The sequence below is a fragment of the Elephas maximus genome, chromosome X, assembly GCF_024166365.1.
Source record: "Elephas maximus indicus isolate mEleMax1 chromosome X, mEleMax1 primary haplotype, whole genome shotgun sequence".
NCBI lineage: Eukaryota > Metazoa > Chordata > Mammalia > Proboscidea > Elephantidae > Elephas > Elephas maximus.
The window spans coordinates 121,007,071-121,029,106 of NC_064846.1; the positions used below are offsets into that span (position 1 = coordinate 121,007,071).

A 22,036-nucleotide genomic window follows, 5' to 3' on the forward strand; every position below is an offset into this window, starting at 1 on the left:
GGAGGCATGAGTTGACTCTGTGCAGCTCATTCTCTTTCCCTGAGGAAACTGGGTCCAGAATCCTACTGCCAGCTCTGCCACAGTCGTGCCAGGAGATCGTGCCTGAGGGGCACCAGTTCCTGCCAAGTCAGGTCTGGTAATTCCTCACCTCTTCTGAACTGTCTCTCCCTCCCCCTGCCACTGAGTCCAATTTCTTTACTTTGTCTTTGATGTTCAGGGCTCCTAGCCTGCCATATATATAATTGATTCACTTGTTTCTTCAGGTCTTTTTGTGAGAGGGATCACCGGAAGTGTCTGACTACTCCACCATCTTGGCCCTCCCCCATATCGATTCTTTAAATTTTTGATATTAAAAATTGTTTTATGTATCATTGGGGAAAGTGGACACCTTTGCCTTGTTCCTAAGTTTAGTGCGAATGCATCTTTAATATTAAGCATGATGTTGTCTTTTGGTTTAAAAAAAGTATGATTATAATGATCCAAACCAAAACCAAACCCATTGCCATCGAGTGGATTCCGACTTATAGCGATCCTATAGGTCAGAGTAGAACTACCCCATATGGTTTCCAAGGAGCGCCTGATGGATTCGAGCTGCTGACCTTTTGGTTAACAGCCGAACACTTAAACACTGGCACCACTAGGGCTCCAAAAAGAAAGTATAGCCTTTTTTTTTTATTGTATGGATAAATTTGTATTTTCCAATTTCTTATTTTTTGATTGTCTTTATTTACCACCTGAAAAAGTCTCATATTTAGTTTGTGCCTCTTTTTGCATCTCCTATAGAGTTTGCTTTATGAATTTTGATACTATATTATTTGTTGCATATTCAGAGTACTTTGGATCTTTATCATGTGTTCTAGTCTTTAACATTACAGTGCCCTTCTTTATTTTATTGTTTTTTTAACCTTTAATTCAACTTTTTTTCAGATAAAAATATTATGACCCTTATTTTTTGGGGGGTATTAATTCATTTATTAAGCAAATATTCATAGAACACTCACTATGTGTCAGGCACTAGGTGCCAGATGAACAAGACACAAGATCTCTGCCCTCATGAAGCTTACATTTTAGTTAGAGGGTAGAACACAAAATAAACAAAAATAGATATGTAATATAATGCCAGGTGGGGTAGAATAAGGGTAATTAGATAAATAGTCTTTGTTTTAGATAGGGTTGTCAGGAAAGGCCTCTCTGCCTGGTATGCATTTGTCATACTTTTCTTTCCACTCATAACCTTTTTGTTTTCCTGATGGGAAATGCCAGGCAGAACAGTTTGCACACAAGAGATTGTTAGAATCTTAAGGAGCTATAGGTGGGGTAAGGCCCAAGTGAGAACAGAAAGGGGATGTGGATGTGAATTTCTGATCCACGTGAAAGATGAGATAGCCAGGGTAGGGGCTGGAGATGAGGGCAGTGAGGGAAATTTTGTTTTCCATTCTATCTGAGCTTGGCCATCACTATGTGTATTATTTTTTTATGAAATAGTCTCAGCCTTCATCATGACTACTGAATGAATATCCTGTCCAATGATTTAATTGAATCCCTGGAATTTCCTGTCACTGGAAAGTACTTAGCATGAAGTTGATTGCTCACAGGGTACAACAGGAAGCCAGGTCTCCTGACTTAGTGGGCTTAACTCTTTACACACTGAGACTGAACACATGTCCTTTGACTTTGGTCACTCTATTATACAGAAGTTTGACTTTTTATACATATTCAAAAAAAGCTGGGCTTTTTTTCCTTGGAGATTTTCTTCTGTTGTTTATAAGATGAGAATCTTATTTCACCTCAAGTATGATAGTCTTTTTAATTTTCTGATAGTTTTTTCTTATAAATTCAAATATATACATAATTATATCTATAATATATTAAAATTATATACACACACACACTTAACTCTTGAATCTGGAATTTATTTTAGTATATAATATGTGGTGTAGCTCCAAATAACATTGCTCTACAGTTATCCAAAAAGAATTATTAAATAATCTTTCCTTATCACTTGTTTTGGAAGGCTAATTTAATATGAACTTTTTTTTTTTTTTTACAGATAGTTTGGTTTGTTTCTGGACTTTCCATTCTGTTCCATTAATCAGTAACACATTGTTTTAATTATAATTACTTTGTAATATGCTTAACCCCTTACTTACCCCTCACATTTTTTTTTTCTGTAGCAGAATATTCTTTAACATCTCCTGCTTTTTTTCTTAAAACTTCTGTAGTTAAAAGATTCCTGGTGAGAATTCTGGTTAGAATTGCATTAAGAGATATTTTAAATCCAAAATATCAGGTATTTGTGAGTGGCCTGCTTGATGTTTTTAGTTACAAGTATAAAAACATGGACAGAAATTATACATATCAAATTCATAATACTAGTTACATTTGGAGAGGCAGTAGAGGAATGGAAGTGGAGAGTGATACAAAGGGTATTACTTCTTATTTCTTAAAAAAAATCATGAAGCATAGATGACAAATTATTAAAATGTGCTAATTCTTGGCAGTAGGTGGGAACATAAGTGTTTACTATAGTAGTCTCTGCAGATTTCTAAATATTTGACATGTTCCATAACTAAAAACAAAACAAAAATAACAGATGTGGCAAGATAACCCAATTGGTAAGCCCCAGAACATAGCCCATCCATTCCAAGTGTTACAAACAGACAGGGTGATGTGTGTGTATTCAGACTCTGGAGCTAGACTGTTCATGTTCAAATCCTAGTTCCACCACTTACTAACTTTATTACCCCAGGCAAGTTACTTAACTTGTCGGTGCCTCATTTTCCTCAACTGTAAAATCAGGACAATAGTAATAGCTACCTCATAGGATTATTGTGAGGATTAAATATGTTAATACATGTAAAGCACTTAAAACAATGACTAGCATTTAATATCTGCTTAGTAAATGTTAGCCATCATTATGTTATTATTATTATTACATTTACTACATATATTTTATTGTTTTGTGGCAGTTTTAAATTTTACATAAATGATGTCATCCAAAATTTGGGCTCATCGGCAACTTGCTTCTTTTTTACTCAACCCTTATCTGCTATTTTGCAGGAAAACTGCTCATTCCAAGGGTAACTTTTCATGGGCAACCCACTTTCATCCTTGCCTTGAGAACCCAGCGCTAAACTTGTCAAGCTACCGAGCAACCTCTTCCCTTGACCTCCTTGGAGACTTGAAGCACTCCTCAAAAAAAACAGAGGAAACTTCAGTTTATGAGGAGGGGAGCTCCATTTCCTCCATGCCCCGCCCACTGCGTAGCCGGGCCTTCTCAGAGAGTCATATCAGCTTGGAGCAACAGAGCTCTCAGGCCTGGGGTCAGAATCGGAGAGAGCTCTTTGCCAAAGTTGATGAGACCCAGCTGGATCCTCTTGGAGCCAGGAAGAAGGCCTTTCCTCCTCCTCGCCCTCCACCCCCCAACTGGGAGAAGTACAGGCTCCTCCGAGCTGCCCAACAGCAGCAGCAGCAACAGCAGCAGCAGCAGCAGCAGCAGCAAGAGAAAGAAGAGGAAGAGGAGGAGGGAGAAGAGGAGAAGAAAGAGGAGGAAGGGAAAGAGGGGGAGGAAGAAGAAGAGGAGGAGGAGGAACTGCCACCCCAGTATTTCAGTTCAGAAACCACTGGTTCCTCTGCCCTCAACACTGAGGATGTCCTGGAGCAGCCACAACCCCTGGGCTTTGGTCACCTGGAAGTCTTAAGGCAGGGTTCACAAAGCTTCCCAGCAGAGCAAAAGGCCTTTGATCTCCATTCCAGCAATTTCCTGCCCAGCGTACTTCCAATAGGTGGCCACTTCGGATCTCAAACTGAGCAGGCTAACCCCACTTGCTATTATGGCATCAGTGGGCTTTGGAGGACATCAGAGCAGCTGGCCCTGGACACTAAGTCCACTAACTCCCCCAAGTAAGTGCTTAGAAAGGCAGGGGTGGATTATCCAATAGGCAAGTTAAGCACAATGCTTACTAGATTGTCTGTAGTGAACAATTTCACTTTTTTTTCACCACATCAAAGATTCTGCTTCTAGGTATGGCTGGCATCTGTCTCTATCCCAACCCCACAGCACCTTGTTATAGAATCAAAGCCACTGTTCAAAGGTACAATCTCTGACAGGGGCTTACTTCTGCTTACTTAACTAATCTGTAATGAACAATTTCACATGGATCTCACCATCAAGGAGGTAGTGAAACCCACGTGAAATTGTTCACTACAGATGATCTCGTAAGCAAGGTAAGCACTGTGCTTACCTTGCCAATTGGATAATCCACCTCTGTGAAAGACACTGAGTCCCTGAAGAGACAGGACAGGTGCTGGAGTCATATCAGGTGGCAACATGAGTTTGAATTCTACCTCCACCATTTACGAGCTGTGTGACCTTGGGCTGGTCAGTTAAATTGCTCCCAGCCTCAGTTTTCTCACCTGGATACCTGTTTTACACGGTTGTTGCAAAGATTAAGATAACCTATGTAAAGGATGGGAAGGAGTCCTGGTGGGGCAGTGGCGAAGCACTCGGCTGCTAACTGGAAGGTTGGTGGCTCGAAACCATCAGCCGCACCATGGGAGAAAGATGCAGCAATCTACTTCTGTAAAGATTACAGCCTTGGAAACCCTATGGACAGTTTTACTCTGTCCTGTAGAGTCACTATGAGTCAGAATCGACTCAACAGCAATGGGGTGTAAAGGACATAGCTCCATTCTTAGCGCACGTAGTAAATGGTAGCTTTTGGTGTTCTTATTCCTAAACATCATTATTTTAAAAAAGCATGTCTTGGTTTGTCTTTAAGGTATAGTGGCGCCTGACCCAGAAGGCATTAAACCCTTGTTGCCTGTAGTAGGTCTTTCCCAGCAGCCTGGCTCAGACCTTTTTCTGCCTTCTCTTCTGCTTGCACTCTAGAATAAGAAGTCAGCTCCTGACCTGACCTGCTCTGCTCTTGGATAAGTAGCCTCAGTTTCCAAACTCTTCTCCTTAGCCGCAACATCAAAAGTGTTCCCAGGGTTAGGTGCTTTATGCCCTGATAATTTCTTACAACAGTAAGGGCATTCTTTTTCTCTTTCACTTTCTCCTTCACCTCCACCCTTATTCCCCTGCCTCTTTGTGTTTGCTTCAGCAGATAATAGGTGGCAGTTGGCAGGGTGAGGGGCCTGGGCAGGGAGGCAAAAGCAGGAGTGTAGTCTGGCAGCAAGATTGCCAGTTCTATTCACTTCACTGTGCCAGTGCTCATCTGTGTGCTCCATAGGGGGTGATTGTCTTTTTGTTCCAAAGCAAAAGCCCCAGACCCATCTTCAGTCAGTGAGTTGTCTTTCAGCTCTGTCTACCTCCTGCCTAGAGCTCAGCCCACTCTCTGCTGAGGGAGGTGTGGCTAGGTATGTCTATCCTTCTAAGTGCTTTCTTTAAATCCTTTTATAGAAAGAAATTGTCTCAGATTTGCTGCTGTTAGAAGTATCTTGTTGTCATGTCTTTTATTGACAGCAGCCAGTCTCAGGCAAATCCAGTTGAGAATTTTTACAGCCTGAGTTACCACAAGCATAGCACTTACAGGATGTGGCTCCCAACCACTGTGAGAAGCTCTTATCAGACGCCATGAGACTGCTTCTCAAGCTGACCATCTAACTGGGGAGCATCTTATTGTCATTAGAAAACATTTTGTGAAAAGGGAAGGTGACCTAGGACATAAAAACATAGTAGGCACTTAATTAAGATTTTAGAAGAAAAGAATGAATAAGCAAATGAATGAACATTTATTAAACACTTATTATGTACCAGACACTGTGCTAGTCACTTTACATCCATTATTTTATTTAATCCTCCAAACAACCCTCTGGGGTATTATTATTCCTCATTTGAAAGATGAGGAAACTGAAGCTTAGCAAAATAAGGTACTAACTAACTCAGAGTTACACAGCAAAGATTCAAAGCCAGATCTGTCTGGCTCTAAAACCCATGCTGATTTTGCCATCCTAGGCAGCCTCTCTCAGAGATCTTGTTTCAGTAGGCCATGCCTTCATGAAGCCCTCATGTCTCCTGTATGGCAATGTGTACCAAACATAGCGGTTCTAGGTCCCAGCCATACCACTTGCAACCTCTTGGTCCTTCCTCCTTCATTGTACCTGCATACATATTGGCACCTTGACCAGAGAGAAGGAAATTGCTATTACCAGAGATCTTGTTTCTTGCTTCGGAGGTTTGTTTTTTTAAGTAAGTACGAGATGAGAGTGGAAACATTTGTTTGCACACATCCCTGGCTTGTGGCTTCAAAAATCAATTATATATATCCTATGCATGATGGAGATTTAAGGAGCAACATCATTCCCAACATAGCTAACATTTTTTGCCTGCTTACGATGTGCCAAGCATTGTTCTAAGCAAGTTCATGTAATGATCGATTTAATCTTCACAACAAACCTATGAAATAGATACCATTAGTATCACCCATTTTTTTAGATGAGAAAAATGAGGCACAGAGAGGTAAAGTAACTTTGTCAAGGTCACAAGGTAGCAGAGCCAGGATCGCAGCCCAGGTATTCTGGCTCACTATGCCCACTACATTGCCCCAGGTTCTCAGGGCATCTCAAGAAGATCCCATTCCAGACCTTAAGAGAGCACAGACTCCTAACCAGAAGGTAGTGGCTTTGAGATTTTGTGTTAGAGGTAAGCACATCTGTAATATTTCGAATCTAAAATGTGAAAAATGATGTCCTAATTTCTGCTAAATTAAACTGCAGAATCTCGGTAACCCAAGTAGTATTTAATTTAAAACTGCTGGGATGCATTTAGAAGCAGGTTAATGGAGTTACCAAGTATTGGTTAAGTCTAAGAACTGCAATTTAAGTACAGATATAGCTTGCTTTATGGACTTTATGCATTTATTCTCGGTGCTCCGCAGAATGAATCTTTTTTTTGCTTTGATGTCCATTATCGAACTTGGATTACGTTCTCAGAGATTTCCTGTAACCCTTGCCATGTAAGTGGAGGTGATGAGGAAAGAAGCCCTAGAACATAGTTGCCTAATATGATATAATATGATAGAGGGCTATGTCTTCTGAGGAACTGAATCTCCAATTAGCACATCTTTTTTTTCTTTACAGTACTTTCTAACTCTGAACTCTTACGTGCACCCACTATTTTTATGTAGATAGAAAGTCTCTAAGTTCATACTGTCATCTTCCCTCCAGAATGTTCTCCCTTCTCTGTCAACATAGATGTACTCCAGACACAGAATTCCTTAAATGGGGTTTTCATATGATGTCAAGTTGTCCCTTTGACAGTATAGCATAGTGGTTGAAAGCACAGATTCTAGAGTCAGCTTGCCTAGGTCCAAATCACAGCTCTGCCCATCTACTGGCTGGTGTTCTTGAGAAAGTCACTTTACCTCTCTGTGCCTCATATTCTCATATCTGTAAAATGGTTGTCATGAGCATTAAATTATACCTATATATCTGTATCTATTTTTTTTTATCTATATAGATATATATATCTTAGAGCAGCTTCTGGGGTATAGTAAACACTGTACAAATGTTAAGCTTGAAAACCTACGTGGAAAATGAATTTACCTAGAATGAGGAATATTAGTATGGCTGAATTTCTTTTGTGTGATGAATTAGGAGACAGCATAGCATGAATCAATAAATAGCTATGGAGCCTTTTAACCACTATTTTTGACTTTTATCTAAGAGCTTCTCCATTTCTCCCTTTTGAACAGCTAGAGGTTAGCGAAAGGGCAGTGACACAGACAGGTGGAGGGTAGGGGTGGCGGGTAGGCAACAAGGAATACAGTGCTGTGAGCGACCGCTTGCATAAACCATGGGTAGAATTATTTGCCCCTCCATCTCTGAAACCAACAGTGAAGCATTTCTCTTTACTTCCTTCCTCACTCCAGACCAGAAGCCTTGATGGCAGAAGAGTCAAAACCCAAGCCAGCATGGAGCCAGAGCTACTTCTTTCCTAAGGAGCAGTTCTCTTTTATGGGCTGGGGCTCTGAAAAGCAACACGTCAGCCCCTCAGACTTTGGTGAACCCAAGGCAACAGGGTCTGCTGCTACACTTATCAAGCCCTTGGTTGTCACTGATTCCACTGTTTTTCCATTTCATTCTGCAACCATGGAGGAGGCTGGGTCCATTGGGGATATGCCAGAAGTAGAGAGACGCTATCCTTTCTCAGGCCGAAGTTCTGCCCCACAGCAGGCAGTCTCAGAAGAGCACATGACAGATGTGGGGGGCCATGACAAGTCCCTGGCAGGAGTGCTAAACCCAGCCTCCAACTTGGTGACTGCTGCTGAGGTCATGTGTGACCTCTTTGCTGTGGGAAATCTGCAGTGGAGGGGCCGTTTCAAGCAGGAGTGTCATCGGGAAAGAAGAAATGATGAGAGTGCCCAGGAAAGCCACAGGGTGCCTTTGTAAGCAAGCAGACTAGAGCCTGGTGTGGGGTTGGATGAAGGGTATGAGGGAAGCCAGCAGGCTTGGAGGACAAATAGCTAAGGTCTCTGATACTGCCCTACCATATAGCCCTTCCCTTGGGATCTGTATACTGGGTCATGAACAAGGGGTAATCATTGATTATCAGAAGTCCAGAACTTAGGGGACTGCCAGTTTTGTGGGATGTTAATGATCAAACCAAATTATCTTTAAAGAAGTCCCCCTAGCTGATGAAGTCAGGGACATGGAAATAGCCTTTTAAATTCTTAGTTTGCCTTTACTTGCCTTCTATATACCTCTCATGTGGCTTATTTGTATTTGAACATTGCTTTCTAATCCATTATTTCCTTCTTTCACAACTTCTGATGAAGCAGGGTCCCTTTTTACAGATGGGAAAATTAAGAGACAGAAAGATCAGCAACCTCTCATCAGAGGTTCTCGAATGTTCATTCTTTGTTTCTACAGACACTTCTCCCTTCCTCAGGAGACCCCAGGGATCCCAACCTCTTACACAGCTTATTACAATATTTCTGTGGCCAAGGCAGAGCTTCTGAACAAGTTGAAGGACCAGCCGGAGATGGCAGAGACTGGCCTGGGAGAGGAGGAAGTTGACCATGAACTGGCTCAAAAAAAGGTGAAGTTTTTTGATACACCCTAGAGAATATTTAACATCTAGCTTGTTTGCCTGGAGGGCAATCAGCCCTCTAAACTCCCCAGACCCTCTTGGTGCATTCCTGTATTTTCAATACAGAAATAAAAGGGAATTTCTGATTTTCTCCTAGACCAACTGCAGTCTTTTTTTGATCAGGATACTGGTATTGGTTAAGTCTAATAATTGTAATTTAAGCACAGCTATAGCTTGCTTTATGGACTCTGTATTTCCTTTCTGTGCTCAATAATAGTACTAATAGTTGTAGTAGTAATCAAAATCATCATCACAGTGTCTCTCTAACCCTTAGAACAACTCTACAAGATAGATGTTACTATCTCCTTTTTTACCAGCTAAGGGGACTAATTTGTCCACCTTTGCAGAGTAAGTGGTATATCCAGGACTTAACACTGACTTTCTACTCTGCTTGCTGTCCCTCTGAAATAAGCCAGCCTTGTAAGTAACTCCCTGCCCGGGGCACATCATAGTTTCTGCCAGTGAGCTCTAACCAATGGCAGTATCAATGATTTTATCATCTGTGTAACTTTCTAGGAGCCCTCATGGTGCAGTGGTTAAGCACTCAGCTGCAAACGGAAAGGTTGGCAGTTCAAACCTGCCACCAGCTCAGCAGGAGAAAGATGTCTGCTTAAAGATTTACAGTCTTAGAAACTCTACAGGCAGTTCTACTCTGTCCTAAAGTGTTGCTATGAGTTGGAATTGACTCCACAGCAATGGGTTTTAGCCCAGACAGCGTAACTTCCTAGAAGAGGGAACAGCCTAAGAACAAAATGGAGAAATTATACGATGACAAACTTTACTATTTATTGGCAAGGATGGTCAATAGACTCATAAAAAGACTAAAATAGATAAATGGAGATGATGATGATGTTGTTACAAAGCCTCCCCCTTTATCCCTGTAAAGGAGCCCTCATGACGCAGTGGTTAAATGCTCGGCTGCTAACAAAAATATTGGTGGTTCAAACTCATCAGCCGCTCCGTGGGAGAAAGATGTGGCAGTCTGCTTCCACAAAGATTTACAGCCTTGGAAACCCTTGTCCTATAGAGTTGCTGAGTCAGAACTGACTCAAAGACAGTGGGTTAGGTCTGGGTTTTCCCCCTCTAAGTATCACTAGCTTAATCAAATTCCTGGAATCACTTTGCCCTCCCTGCACTTACCCATTTAATTTCATAAGCAAATAGGGTTGCCATAGCAACCTAAAAGGCCCAATTTACCACTTCTTGGACATCTGAACTCAATGTAAATTGCACCTCTGTCCATATTTCTCTTGCAGGACATGATCAGGGCCATTTACAAGAGCCTGCCCCCCACCTTCCCATCTGAAGCAAAATGTTAGGGAAGAAATTGGAAGCATGGTGATGTCAAAGTTTTATTGATTCAAATGACTACTTCCTTGCTTGGATCCCATGTTCTTTCAGCATGGCAAGGCTGCTCCTGGTTTACTAGGACCTGGCCTTGGCCAAAACAGACCTAATAAAAGCCTGACCAGGAAAAGAGAGAAATGATCTTGAATGTCAAAGCACAGAATAGCAGATAGTGATTTGAAGTGATTGTGGATGGGCTAGGACAGTTTTTGTATTTGAGGAAGAAAGGTGAGGAGGGTTACCGATTTTCAATATACCAGAAAAGCAACTCAGCCCTGTCTGGGTCTGCGATGACTTCATAGCCCTCTTCTCTATACTTTCCCCAGGGTCGAGGTTAAAGTTGCAGAGCACAAGTGCAGAGACGGAAATGGCTCTCTGCACTTTCACCCTCCCAGACCAGGGTGGGTGGGTGATTTCCAAGTTGGTCATTTGGCCCTTATCCATCCCTTTAAAATTTTTTTTTCATCCCTTGTCCCTGGCATTGAGTTTTGTTGGGGAAGAGCAGAGTATGCAGATATAATTGGGAGCCTCTTGGCATCCAATTGCCTCATTCATATCACTGATCCCCAACCCTCAGTGGGTTTTGGAATTTTCCCCAAAAGCAAATATATTACATTTCCCACTAAGATCCTGGTGACTTCCTGACTTGATCTTGGTCACCTTGGACATCTCTAAGTAAACTACTAGAAAGGAACACACTGTAGCAAACTACAAGCCTCTTATCCCAGAGTTCCTGGGCTAGAATAATAATAAAGCACTGTAACATACTTCTTTTGTGCAAAACATTATTCTAAGAATGTAACATATATTAACTCATTTAATTCTTATAACAACTCTATGAGGTACATGCTATGATTATTCTAATTTTTTTTACATGGAGAAATTGAGGCACAAAGAGATTGAGTAATTTGCTCAAGGTCACACCACTACTTCATGGCTGAGCTGGGGTTCAAACCCAGGTAGTCTGGCGCTAGAGTCCATGCTCTTAACCATAATGCAATACTGGCTGCAAAGGCTGTGGACAATATAGGATGGGTCCATTCTTGTCATAACCTTGCAGCTAAACAAGTATCCTTTAGCTCAGAATGCCTGGTATAATGACAATGATGATGATAATAATGAAAATTATTGTTATTATAGCATCAGTAAACATGTTTTGAGCCCATATCAATGTGCCAGGCATGATACTAAATATTTTACTTCTATGAACTCATTTAACACTCATAACAACCCTGTGGGGGGCGGGGTTCAGTTCCTCCATTTCAAAGATGGAAAAATAGAAGTTTTGGTGAGATTAGATATCTTGCTCAAGTTCACACAATTTGGAGTAAGTGGGATTGGAATCCAGGTGTCTCTGACTCCGAAACTCCACTCTACCTCACTGCCTTCCTATAAGTGCAGTCCCAGAACTTGTAGGAGATACAAATCAGAAGGCACAGGCAGTACTTCTTTTGAGAAACTTACAGTCAATAGTAGTAGGCCAGGAAATCAGACTCACACACATGAAACAGAAAGTGAACAACTTCCAATTATGCTAGAGGATTCTGACTCTAAATAAAGCCTTGGGAGTTCAGGGAATACAAGAGATAATTGAGCATAGGGCTACCATGGAGGGCTTCCTCTAAGGAAGGTGGGAGTAAAACTGGGCCCTGAAAAAAAGATTATAAATAGCCAAAGTAAACAAAACAACAACAACAAAAAAAACCCATTGCCATCGAGTCGATTCCAACTCATAGTGACCATTTAAGACAGAGTAGAACTGCCCCATAGGGTTTACAAGGAGCAGCTGTGGTGGATTTGAACTGCTGACCTTTTGATTAGCAGCCAAACATTTAACTACCATGCCACCAAGGCCCCAGCCAAAGTAAAGAAAGAGATAAAGAACAGATGGGACTGCATAAGCAAATCAGGAATACAAGTATGTTGTGAGCATAGAGGAGAGTGAGAAGCTAATCTTGATAGGTTCTGAGGAGTGAAATTAGAATGGTGTGGTGGGGCCAGACTGAATAATGATAATAGCTTGCTTTTCTTGAGCACTTACTCTGTGCCAAGCTCTTTGTGTTCATTATCTCATTGAGTGCTTATTACCTTATTACCCAGTGCAGAGGGTACTGCAATTACCCCCCATTCTACAGACAAACAAAGCTCAACAAAGTAATATCACCCAACGTCACACAGGTAGGAAGTGGCAGAGCTGGAAATCAAACCAAGTCATAGTGATTCCAGAACTCACACTCTTATTCAAAAAGCCTCAGAAACCAATCTTAGTGGGCAGGGACCTAGCATAGTACCATACAGATACTTAAATAGATTGAAAGAGAATGAACACAGTGATAGGCAAATACTTGATCACAATACTTTTCCAACCTAGGCTCTTCAAAGCACTCCAATTCCTACTTATTAAAGTCTCCGCAAATATTTATTAAATTGCACTTGGCAAATGAAGTTTAGCCCATGGATACCACTTATCTTAAGCCAAGGATTTTGTTGGTGACATGGAGATTCCTACTAAAGCTAAAGAGATGGAAGTGCTTTGGCAGAGCCTGAGAGGGAAGATGCCTGTCTAAAAAACTGGAATTGCTCAGGACTTGCTCACATTTTCTTTGTTTCCATTACTAGGATAGGACCCACAGATCTATTCCTTAGGTCCCAAAACAGATTTTGAGCGCAGATCAGTTTCTTTTAATCCCCATTCTCATCCTTTGTCTCCTCCTGTTTAACTCCCCTAGATACAGCTGATTGAAAGCATTGGCAGAAAACTCTCTGTCCTGCGGGAGGCCCAGCGAGGGCTGCTGGAGGACATCAATGCCAATTCCTCCCTTGGGGAGGAGGTGGAGGCCAACCTGAAAGCCGTCTGCAAATCTAATGAGTTTGAAAAATACCGTTTGTTTATCGGGGACCTGGACAAAGTGGTCAACCTGCTGCTGTCACTCTCTGGACGACTGGCCCGGGTGGAGAATGCTCTCAACAGCATTGATGCAGAGGCCAACCAGGAGAAGGTAAAGTCAGGGTCTCTGAGAATGTGGGCACTGGATTTCAAGTGTCTCGAAATTCTGACTCTATCACTTATTATCTATGTGACTGTGGGCAATTTATTTAACCTCATTGTCTTAAAGTCTTCATCTATAAAATGGGGTGAACATAGACCTACTTCATGGGGTTGTTGTGAGAATTAAATTAGATAATCCATTTTAATTCCTTAAAACAGGACCTGGAACAAGAGGGCAAACAATGAATCAGTGCTGGCTGCCAGCAGTAGCAGCAGTAGCAATTTTACCCCAATTTCAGAGCTGGAGGAGCCCTGGTAGCACAGTGGTTAAGAGCTATGGCTGCTAAGCAAAAGGTCGGCAGTTTGAATCCACCAGTCACTCCTTGGAAACCCTATGGGGCGGTTCTACTCTGTACTGTAGGGTCACTATGAGTCAGAATCAATTCAATGGTGATGAGTTGGTTTGGTTTTGGATTTCAGAGTTGGAGGAGGAGGTCTCACCAAGTAATTTGAGATTGGGAAGTTGTCAGTTTCATAGGTTGGGTCACTCTGTGTATATTTCTTAACCAAAACTGCATTACCATTCCCACTACAAGTGGTTTTGGGTACAAATTTGAATCCACAATAAGAAGCATGTATGTATGTGCATGCACACATGGATACATACACTCAAACATGCACACTCATACAGAGACACCATTTTAGAAAGCATTGCCATCATAATGATGGTTGTTTACCAGGTGGACAGGACACAGGCTGGCTTTATCAGAGGAGGAGGAGTTGGTTATGGCAAGTTAGGTAGACTCAGCTTTCTTCTACCCAACCTCAGTGGTTGCCTACAGATTAAAGATTTTGATAACCATTGCTCTCAAGAAATGGGTAGGCCTCTTAACCACTCTAAGGCAGCCTTAGAGCTGAAAAGAGGAAATTATAGTGTTTATACTCTTCCTGCTAAAGGAAAGACAGGCTTTTGTATGCAGATGGACCTAAGGGCAGGAAATCTAGGGTTGTTCAATTATCAGACTGTATCATTGCTTTGTGGTAGCATCCCTAGGGGAGCCCTGAGTTAGGCAGATGACTGGCGGATTTGACTGGTAATTAGATGATCCTTAATCAGTCCTCTGCATCCCCAGTTGGTGCTGATAGAGAAGAAGCAGCAGCTGACTGGGCAGTTGGCAGATGCCAAGGAGCTGAAGGAGCATGTTGACCACCGGGAGAAGTTGGTGTTTAGCATGGTCTCCTGCTACCTGCCTCAGGACCAGCTCCAAGATTACCAGCATTTCGTGAAGATGAAATCTGCCCTCATCATTGAGCAGCGAGAGCTGGAGGAGAAGATCAAGCTCGGGGAAGAGCAGCTCAAATGTCTCAGAGAGAGCCTACTCCTGGGGCCCGGCAACTTCTAATTCCACCAGCAGTCTGCCACAGCATCCCTGCCCAACCACAGTGGGAAGTGCTTTCAATCTTCATTAGCAATTAGATAACAGTTAGTTAGCAGTTTGTTCCATACTTTCTGCTCTAGACTTCTCTCACTGCCCCTTCCTTAGCAGTTCCCCTAGCCAGCTAGGAGACCCTGGGGAGGCTCCAAGCTTCTCCCCAAGGGACTTGCAACAAGTTGTAATCACACAACCACACTCTCCTTCCAACAGTTTGCATAGGCAAGCATTCACTGCACACAGAACCAACAAAGTTCTGCTGTGTACTAGGACACCAAATATGTTATCTACTCACCAACCACCTAATCAGCCTCTCAAGGCTAGAGGCTCCATTTCCCACAGGGGTCTGACTGCCTTCAGGGTATTCACCTACCATCAGTTTCAGGGCCTTGCCCAAGCTTTGGTAGTGGGAAGCACAGAACTGGGAATTGCACTTAACAGAACTGTAGCAAAGGCCAGGAATTCCCAGGTGCCTTGCTGGAAAGAGCCAGACTGAAGCAAATTGGTTCCGCCCTCACCTTCTCCAGCAACTAGTTGAGGAGAAGGAACCCTGCTCTCAGCTTTGGCTGGTGTAGCCTTCCTCCTGACCTAAAACTTTGGGCCTGTCACATTCTGCTTCCACCTTGTCCTTTCATTGCTGGATGTTTTAGGTGCCCACCCCAGGGTTTCACACTGTGGACCATTAATAGCGCTATCAAAGCTGACTTCTGGATACATGTTTCATTATTGGGGAGGGGTGGCTTTTTTTTTTCTTTATTGTTATATTTTAAATGGCCTTTTGATTTTATTTATTTTTATGTTTTCATTTTTTTCCTTTTTTAACTAATAAAGCGAGAAGAGGGAAGTTGGAGAGGAAAAAGTTAGCCCAGAAGGAAAGCATTTTCTGCAGATCAGCCTGAATCTACCATGGCTTGGTAAGCAAGTGCCAAGGCCCTGAATTCTTCACACCATAACTGACAAGTGTCTAAAAAAGAGTCCTCACTTTGAACAGAGAGCCTCCCTACTGTGGCCTGGCCCTATGCTTCCCATGAAGTCTGGGTGGTCATGAGTTTAGCATTCCCTAGCATGGTTCAGGAAACCCTAGTGGCGTAGTGGTTAAGTGCTACAGCTGCTAACCAAAAGGTCAGCAGTTCGAATCCACCAGGCGCTCCTTGGAAACTCTATGGGGCAGTTCTACTCTATCCTATAGGGTCGCTATGAGTCAGAACTGACTCGATGGCAGTGGGTTTTTTTTTTTTTTTTGGTAGCATGGTTCAATTTTTTCCTACTTTTTCTTTTCTTGAAAAATCCTGAAACTGGCAAAATTTTGTCCATTTCTCTACCATCTCCAGGCTGAGAAATGAGTAAAGGTGAGCTCAAAAGGAGCTCCTCTATTCAACAATTACTTTCCTCAGCCTGGCAACCTGATTCAGGTAACCAAACCAGGGGCACCTAGGCCCAGTCCCCCAGAGCAAATAATAGTCCACCCCAGGAATAAATACAGCCAGGAATTTAGGCATGCAAACAACCAATGCTGCTGATGTTGCCAGGGTTCTGACACTGGTAGCCAGCTCCTATCCTGGAAAAGCTCTCAGGTGGGTAATGGGAGGAAGAGAGTTGTGAGTAGATGGCCAAACATTGCCCTATTATCCAACTCAGCACCCTATTCCTTGTTAACTGGGGCCAACCTCTGGTACTGGTCAGCCCAGCCAAGCCCTGGCATCTCTTCTACTGACTGCTGAGTTCCTCAGGGCCCTTGGAAGTTAACTGTAGCAGAAGAGGTGCCTCATTCACCTGAAAAATTTGCTAAGGAACTTTGCTGCTGTTACAAATACTGGTTACTAGCTTCTGTTTCCTCTTCATTGTATTTGAAAACAATGGGAGAATCTTGGCCAACAGAGTGTTCTTGGTGGGGGGGAGCTTAGCCAGTTCTGTGGAACCCTGGTATGCTCTTAGAACCACTGTTGCTGCTAGAACTGCTGTTTGAATGTCAACTGTCATTTTTCCCTCCAGTGGAGGATTCTACTCTATTCAGGAAGGCTGATGACTTGTAAAAGGCTAGGCATACCCAAGCTAAGGATGAAGAAGGTAGGAGGAGTGCTATGAATAGAGGCTGTGGTTGCCATCTTGGTTTTTAAACAGGCTCAAGGACAAAGAATTAGCAAGTTGAGATGTCCTGTATCGGGGGGTATGAGACTGATGTATTCTATCATGCATAGCTTTTTTATGAATATGGGCCCAGGGAAAAGACTACTCACTTACCTGGACACCAGGGCCAAGGTTTGGGCTTTTTCTAATTAGTGTTAGTTAGATTGGCTGTACCTTAAGTTTCTGACACTAAAAGTATAATTGGCTCAGTTGCTTTTGTCCCCCTTCCCACCCTAAATTAGCTTATAGAGTTAAAATTAGAATACAACACCAGGTTGTTCATTTTCACATGGAGGGACAGTTTTCAAATCACTTAAAAAATAACTCAAAAATGTTATACTGAGCAGTGAAACTTGGCAGACAAAAGTTAACTACTAAATAGACATTGACTCCCAGCATTCCTGACCTGGCATTCTCATTGTGCATGATAGTGCTGCAAAGCTGCCAATATCACTTGAGATACAGTGCCTTTCTGTCCTTCTCATTTCCTGGGCCCAGCCCTCCTCCCAGGCCTGCCAGAAGGTAGCAGTCTAGAGTGCACACCAAGGGATTTCCACCAAAGACACTTATTGGTCCTGACTTCTACCCTTTCCCTTCAAATACTCATACAGGCCCTAGTGGGTAGTGAGTAAGTTGGTTGAGATGGACAGGAGTTGGTGCAAGAGTTCCTATCACATGTCCCACCCCGACTATCCTACCTCCCCAGAAGGCTGGATAATTGAGTCTCTTTGAGTCTCACCAGCTGCAGACTCATCCAGGATGTAGCAGTAAATGCCAAAGGGGAATCTCAGAGAGAGAGAGAGAGATATAAATAAATAAAGGTCTAGAAAGGGAGAGATTATGGAAGCAGAGGAAAGGAGAGAGGGTAAAAAGACGAAAAGCCTCTTTCAAGACCAGGTTCAGGTTCTGTTTTCCATTTAACCTCTGTGCCAAAAAGCTCCCGGGGCAGCAGAGCCACACCCTTAACTCCAGCATCCCTACACATGCTACTCTGCAGGCCCCAGATGGAAGAAGCTAGGCATTTTATGGCCACTTCCACCCATCTGGAGCATGGTGACTCCAGTTGTCCTTGCCCGAGGAGTTTTCTATGCCAACAATATTTCTGTAACAGCATATTGTATTGTTTGAAGGTTAGTAGATCTTTAGAGGGGGTGGGGCAGGGGTCTGTTCCTATAGATAAAGAAACAGTATTTGTTGTACAACTGTCAGGGGTCATGTATCCCATGTGAAGCTATCATTTTTTTTTAATTATATTTCTGCATTTATGTCCTCCACCACTCCCTTCTCGGCTGACATTGATATACCTGGCAGATTATCATCAAGGGTCATACTTCAATAAAAGGTGCTAAGGACAAAAACATATCTCATGTGTTTTGACTGAGGTGACGATATACCCTAATATTCTGCTGAAAAGTATTAGATAGGAATTGATCACCTATGTCCCTCATAGGTAGCCATATGACCAAAGCCTTACTCATGAACATCCCTAAACATTTACCCTGGCCCCTCAGGGACAGCATTGATGCTATACCATTCGTTATCCCTAATAAAGTGCCAGCATCTGCCACAACCTTTGTTAGGGGCACAGCTTTACAACATTTATTCCAAAAGCACCCTGATAGGGAACACAGACTTTATGCCACATGTTACTTCTGTTACCACGGGATTGAAGTGTGCTGTTTTTCTCCTTAAAAAGACCTCAGGACCACCGCCCTGCCCTTTAGTTCACTGATACATTTCTTCCCCTATGGTTAACCGATAGGAACATCACAACTAGCCCAATTCAGCATTTAGAATGAAGGAAGATTCAACAAGGGGTATAATCTCAGGTGAAGACTTCAACAGTTATAGAGTCCAATTCTGAAGTCTAGCCTGATGAGAGGTGAACCACCTTCTAGACCTTCTCCAATCTTGAGTTCTATCTACTAGTATAATTTGCTTTTACCTGATATTCTAGTCTCACACTCACTCTCAGCTCCATGGAAAGCAGTGTCCTTGCTGATAAGCTCTCAAAAACAACCCCAAGGATTAGATCTAAATGTACTTCAGGCAGCTCCCACTGAAATACTGAAATGCTTCCTTTTTTCCTGATCCATACACCATTCATATACCAACTGCCCTCATCCTGCTCCAGAAATCCAGTGTGGTGGAATGGAAAGAGCCCAGCTTTGGTATTAGAATGAACTGTGTACAAATTCTAGAGTGCAGGATTCTATGTCACTTACTTAATCCATGAACCTGTGTAACTTGCCCAACCCCTGAGTTCATTTTCTTGTCTGTAAACTTTATTAAAAATAATAAATGAAAGCCACCTAGCACCTAGCTGTCTCCTGGGAAGCTGTTATAAAGGCAGAACCCCAGGCCCCACCCCAAACCCACTGAACCAGAGTCTGCATTTTAACCAGATCTCCAGGAGATCTGTGTACACATTAAAAGTTGAGAAGCCTGGGACACAGTGAAAGCAGTGCTCAGAGGTCAATTTATATCGATAAATGCACACATACATAAAGAAAAAAGAGCCAAAATTAGAGAACTGTCCCTACAACTTGAACAAATAGAAAGCGAGCAACAAAAGAATCCACCAGGCACCAGAAGAAAACAAATAATAAAAATTAGAGCAGAATTAAATGAATTAGAGAACAGAAAAACAATCAAAAGAATTAACAAAGCCAAAAGATAGTTCTTTGAAAAAATTAACAAAATTGATAAACCATTGGCCAGAATGACTAAAGAAATACAGGAAAGGAAACAACCCAAATTAGAAATGAAATGGACCATATCACAACAGACCCAACTGAGATTAAAAGAATCATATCAGATTACTAAGAAAAATTGTACTCTAACAAATTTGAAAACCTAGAAGGAATGGATGAATTCCTGGAAAAACACTACCTACCTAAACTAACACAATCGGAAGTAGAACAACGAAAAAGACCCATAACAAAAAAAGAGATTGAAAAGGTAATCAAAAAACTCCCAACAAAAAAAAAGCTCTGGCCCGGACAGCTTCACTGCAGAGTTCTACCAAACTTTCAGAGAAGAGTTCACACCACTACTACTAAAGGTATTTCAAAGCATAGAAAAGGATGGAATACAACCTAACTCATTCTATGAAGCCAGCATATCCCTGATAGCAAAACCAGGTAAACACACCACAAAAAAAGAAAATTACAGACCGATATCCCTCATGAACATAGATGCAAAAATCCTCAACAAAATTCTAGCCAATAGAATTCAACAACATATCAAAAAACTAACTCACCATGACCAAGTGGGATTTATACCAGGTAAGCAAGATTGGTTCAATATTAGAAAAACAATTAATGTAATTCACCATATAAATAAAACAAAAGACAAAAACCACATGATCTTATCAATTGACGCAGAAAAAGCATTTGACAAAGTCCAACACCCATTCATGATAAAAACTCTCAGCAAAATAGGAATAGAAGGAAAATTTCTCAACATAAGAAAGGGCATTTATACAAAGCCAACAGCCGACATCATCCTAAATGGAGAAAGCCTGAAAGCATTTCCCTTGAGAACAGGAACTAGACAAGGATGCCCTTTATCACCACTCTTATTCAACATTGTGCCGGAGGTCCTAGCCAGAGCAATTAGGCTAGACAAAGAAATAAAGGGCATCCAGATTGGCAAGGAAGAAGTAAAATTATCTCTATTTGCAGACAACACGATCTTATACACAGAAAACCCTAAGGAATCTTCAAGAAAACTACTGAAACTATTAGAAGAGCTCAGCAGAGTTTCAGGTTACAAGATAAACATACAAAAATCACTTGGATTCCTCTACATCAACAAAAAGAACATCGAAGAGGAAATAACCAAATCAATACCATTCACAGTAGCCCCCAAGAAGATAAAATACTTAGGAATAAATCTTACCAAAGATGTAAAACAACTATACAAAGAAAACTACAAGGTACTACTGCAAGAAATTAAAAGGGACCTACATACTTTGCTCATGGATAGGAAGACTTAACATTGTAAAAATATCTATTCTACCAAAAGCCATGTATATATACAATGCACTTCCAATCCAAATTCCAACGACATTTTTTTATTAACTTTTATTAAGCTTCAAGTGAACGTTTACAAATCCAGTCTGTCACATATAAGTTCACACACATCTTACTCCGTACTCCCACCTGCTCTTCCCCTATTGAGTCAGCCCTTTCAGTCTCTCCTTTCTTGACAATTTTGCCAGCTTCCCTCTCTCTCTATCCTCCCATCCCCCCTCCAGACAAGAGCTGCCAACACACTCTCAAGTGTCCACCTGATATAATTAGCTCACTCTTCATTAGCATCTCTCTCCCACCCGCTGACCAGTCCCCTTCATGTCTGATGAGTTGTCTTCGGGGATGGTTCCTGTCCTGTGCCAACAGAAGGTCTGGGGAGCATGGCCGCCGGGATTCCTCTAGTCTCAGTCAGACCATTAAGTATGGTCTTTTTATGAGAATTTGGGGTCTGCATCCCACTGATCTCCTGCTCCCTCAGGAGTTCTCTGTTGTGCTCCCTGTCAGGGCAGTCATCTGTTGTGCCCGAGCACCAAGTAGTTCTTCTGGTCTCAGGATGATGTAGGTCTCTGGTTCATGTGGCCCTTTCTGTCTCTTGGGCTCCTAGTTGTCGTCTGACCTTGGTGTTCTTCATTTTCCTTTGCTCCAGGTGGGTTGAGACCAATTGATGCATCTTAGATGGCCGCTTGTTAGCATTTAAGACCCCAGACGCCACATTTCAAAGTGGGATGCAGAATGTTTTCATAATAGAATTATTTTGCCAATTGACTTAGAAGTCCCCTCAAACCATGTTCCCCAGACCCCCGCCCCTGCTCCGCTGACCTTTGAAGCATTCATTTTATCCCAGAAACTTCTTTGCTTTTGGTCCAGTCCAATTGAGCTGACCTTCCATGTATTGAGTGTTGTCTTTCCCTTCACCTAAAGCAGTTCTTATCTACTGATTAATCAATAAAAAACCCTCTCCCTCCCTCCCCCCTTCGTAACCACAAAAGTATGTGTTCTTCTGTTTTTA

At 42.2% G+C, this 22,036-nt stretch overlaps 1 protein-coding gene across 3 annotated transcripts in view; it reads left to right on the forward strand.

Moving 5' to 3' along the window:
- SHROOM4 (shroom family member 4) overlaps nt 1-19,305 on the forward strand; it is a 435,335-nt gene extending 416,030 nt beyond the window's left edge. Inside the window, exons 6-10 of one of the 3 annotated variants that reach the window (XM_049871854.1) lie at nt 3,061-3,903; nt 7,875-8,390; nt 8,875-9,043; nt 13,171-13,440; nt 14,564-19,305. In XM_049871854.1, the coding sequence (XP_049727811.1) occupies nt 3,061-3,903; nt 7,875-8,390; nt 8,875-9,043; nt 13,171-13,440; nt 14,564-14,833 (2,068 nt within the window). In that variant the 3' untranslated portion in view covers nt 14,834-19,305. The remainder of the gene's footprint in view (nt 1-3,060; nt 3,904-7,874; nt 8,391-8,874; nt 9,044-13,170; nt 13,441-14,563) is intronic. The other 2 variants (XM_049871855.1, XM_049871856.1) reach the window with 2 other exon arrangements.
- Nucleotides 19,306-22,036: the final 2,731 nt, after the last annotated feature.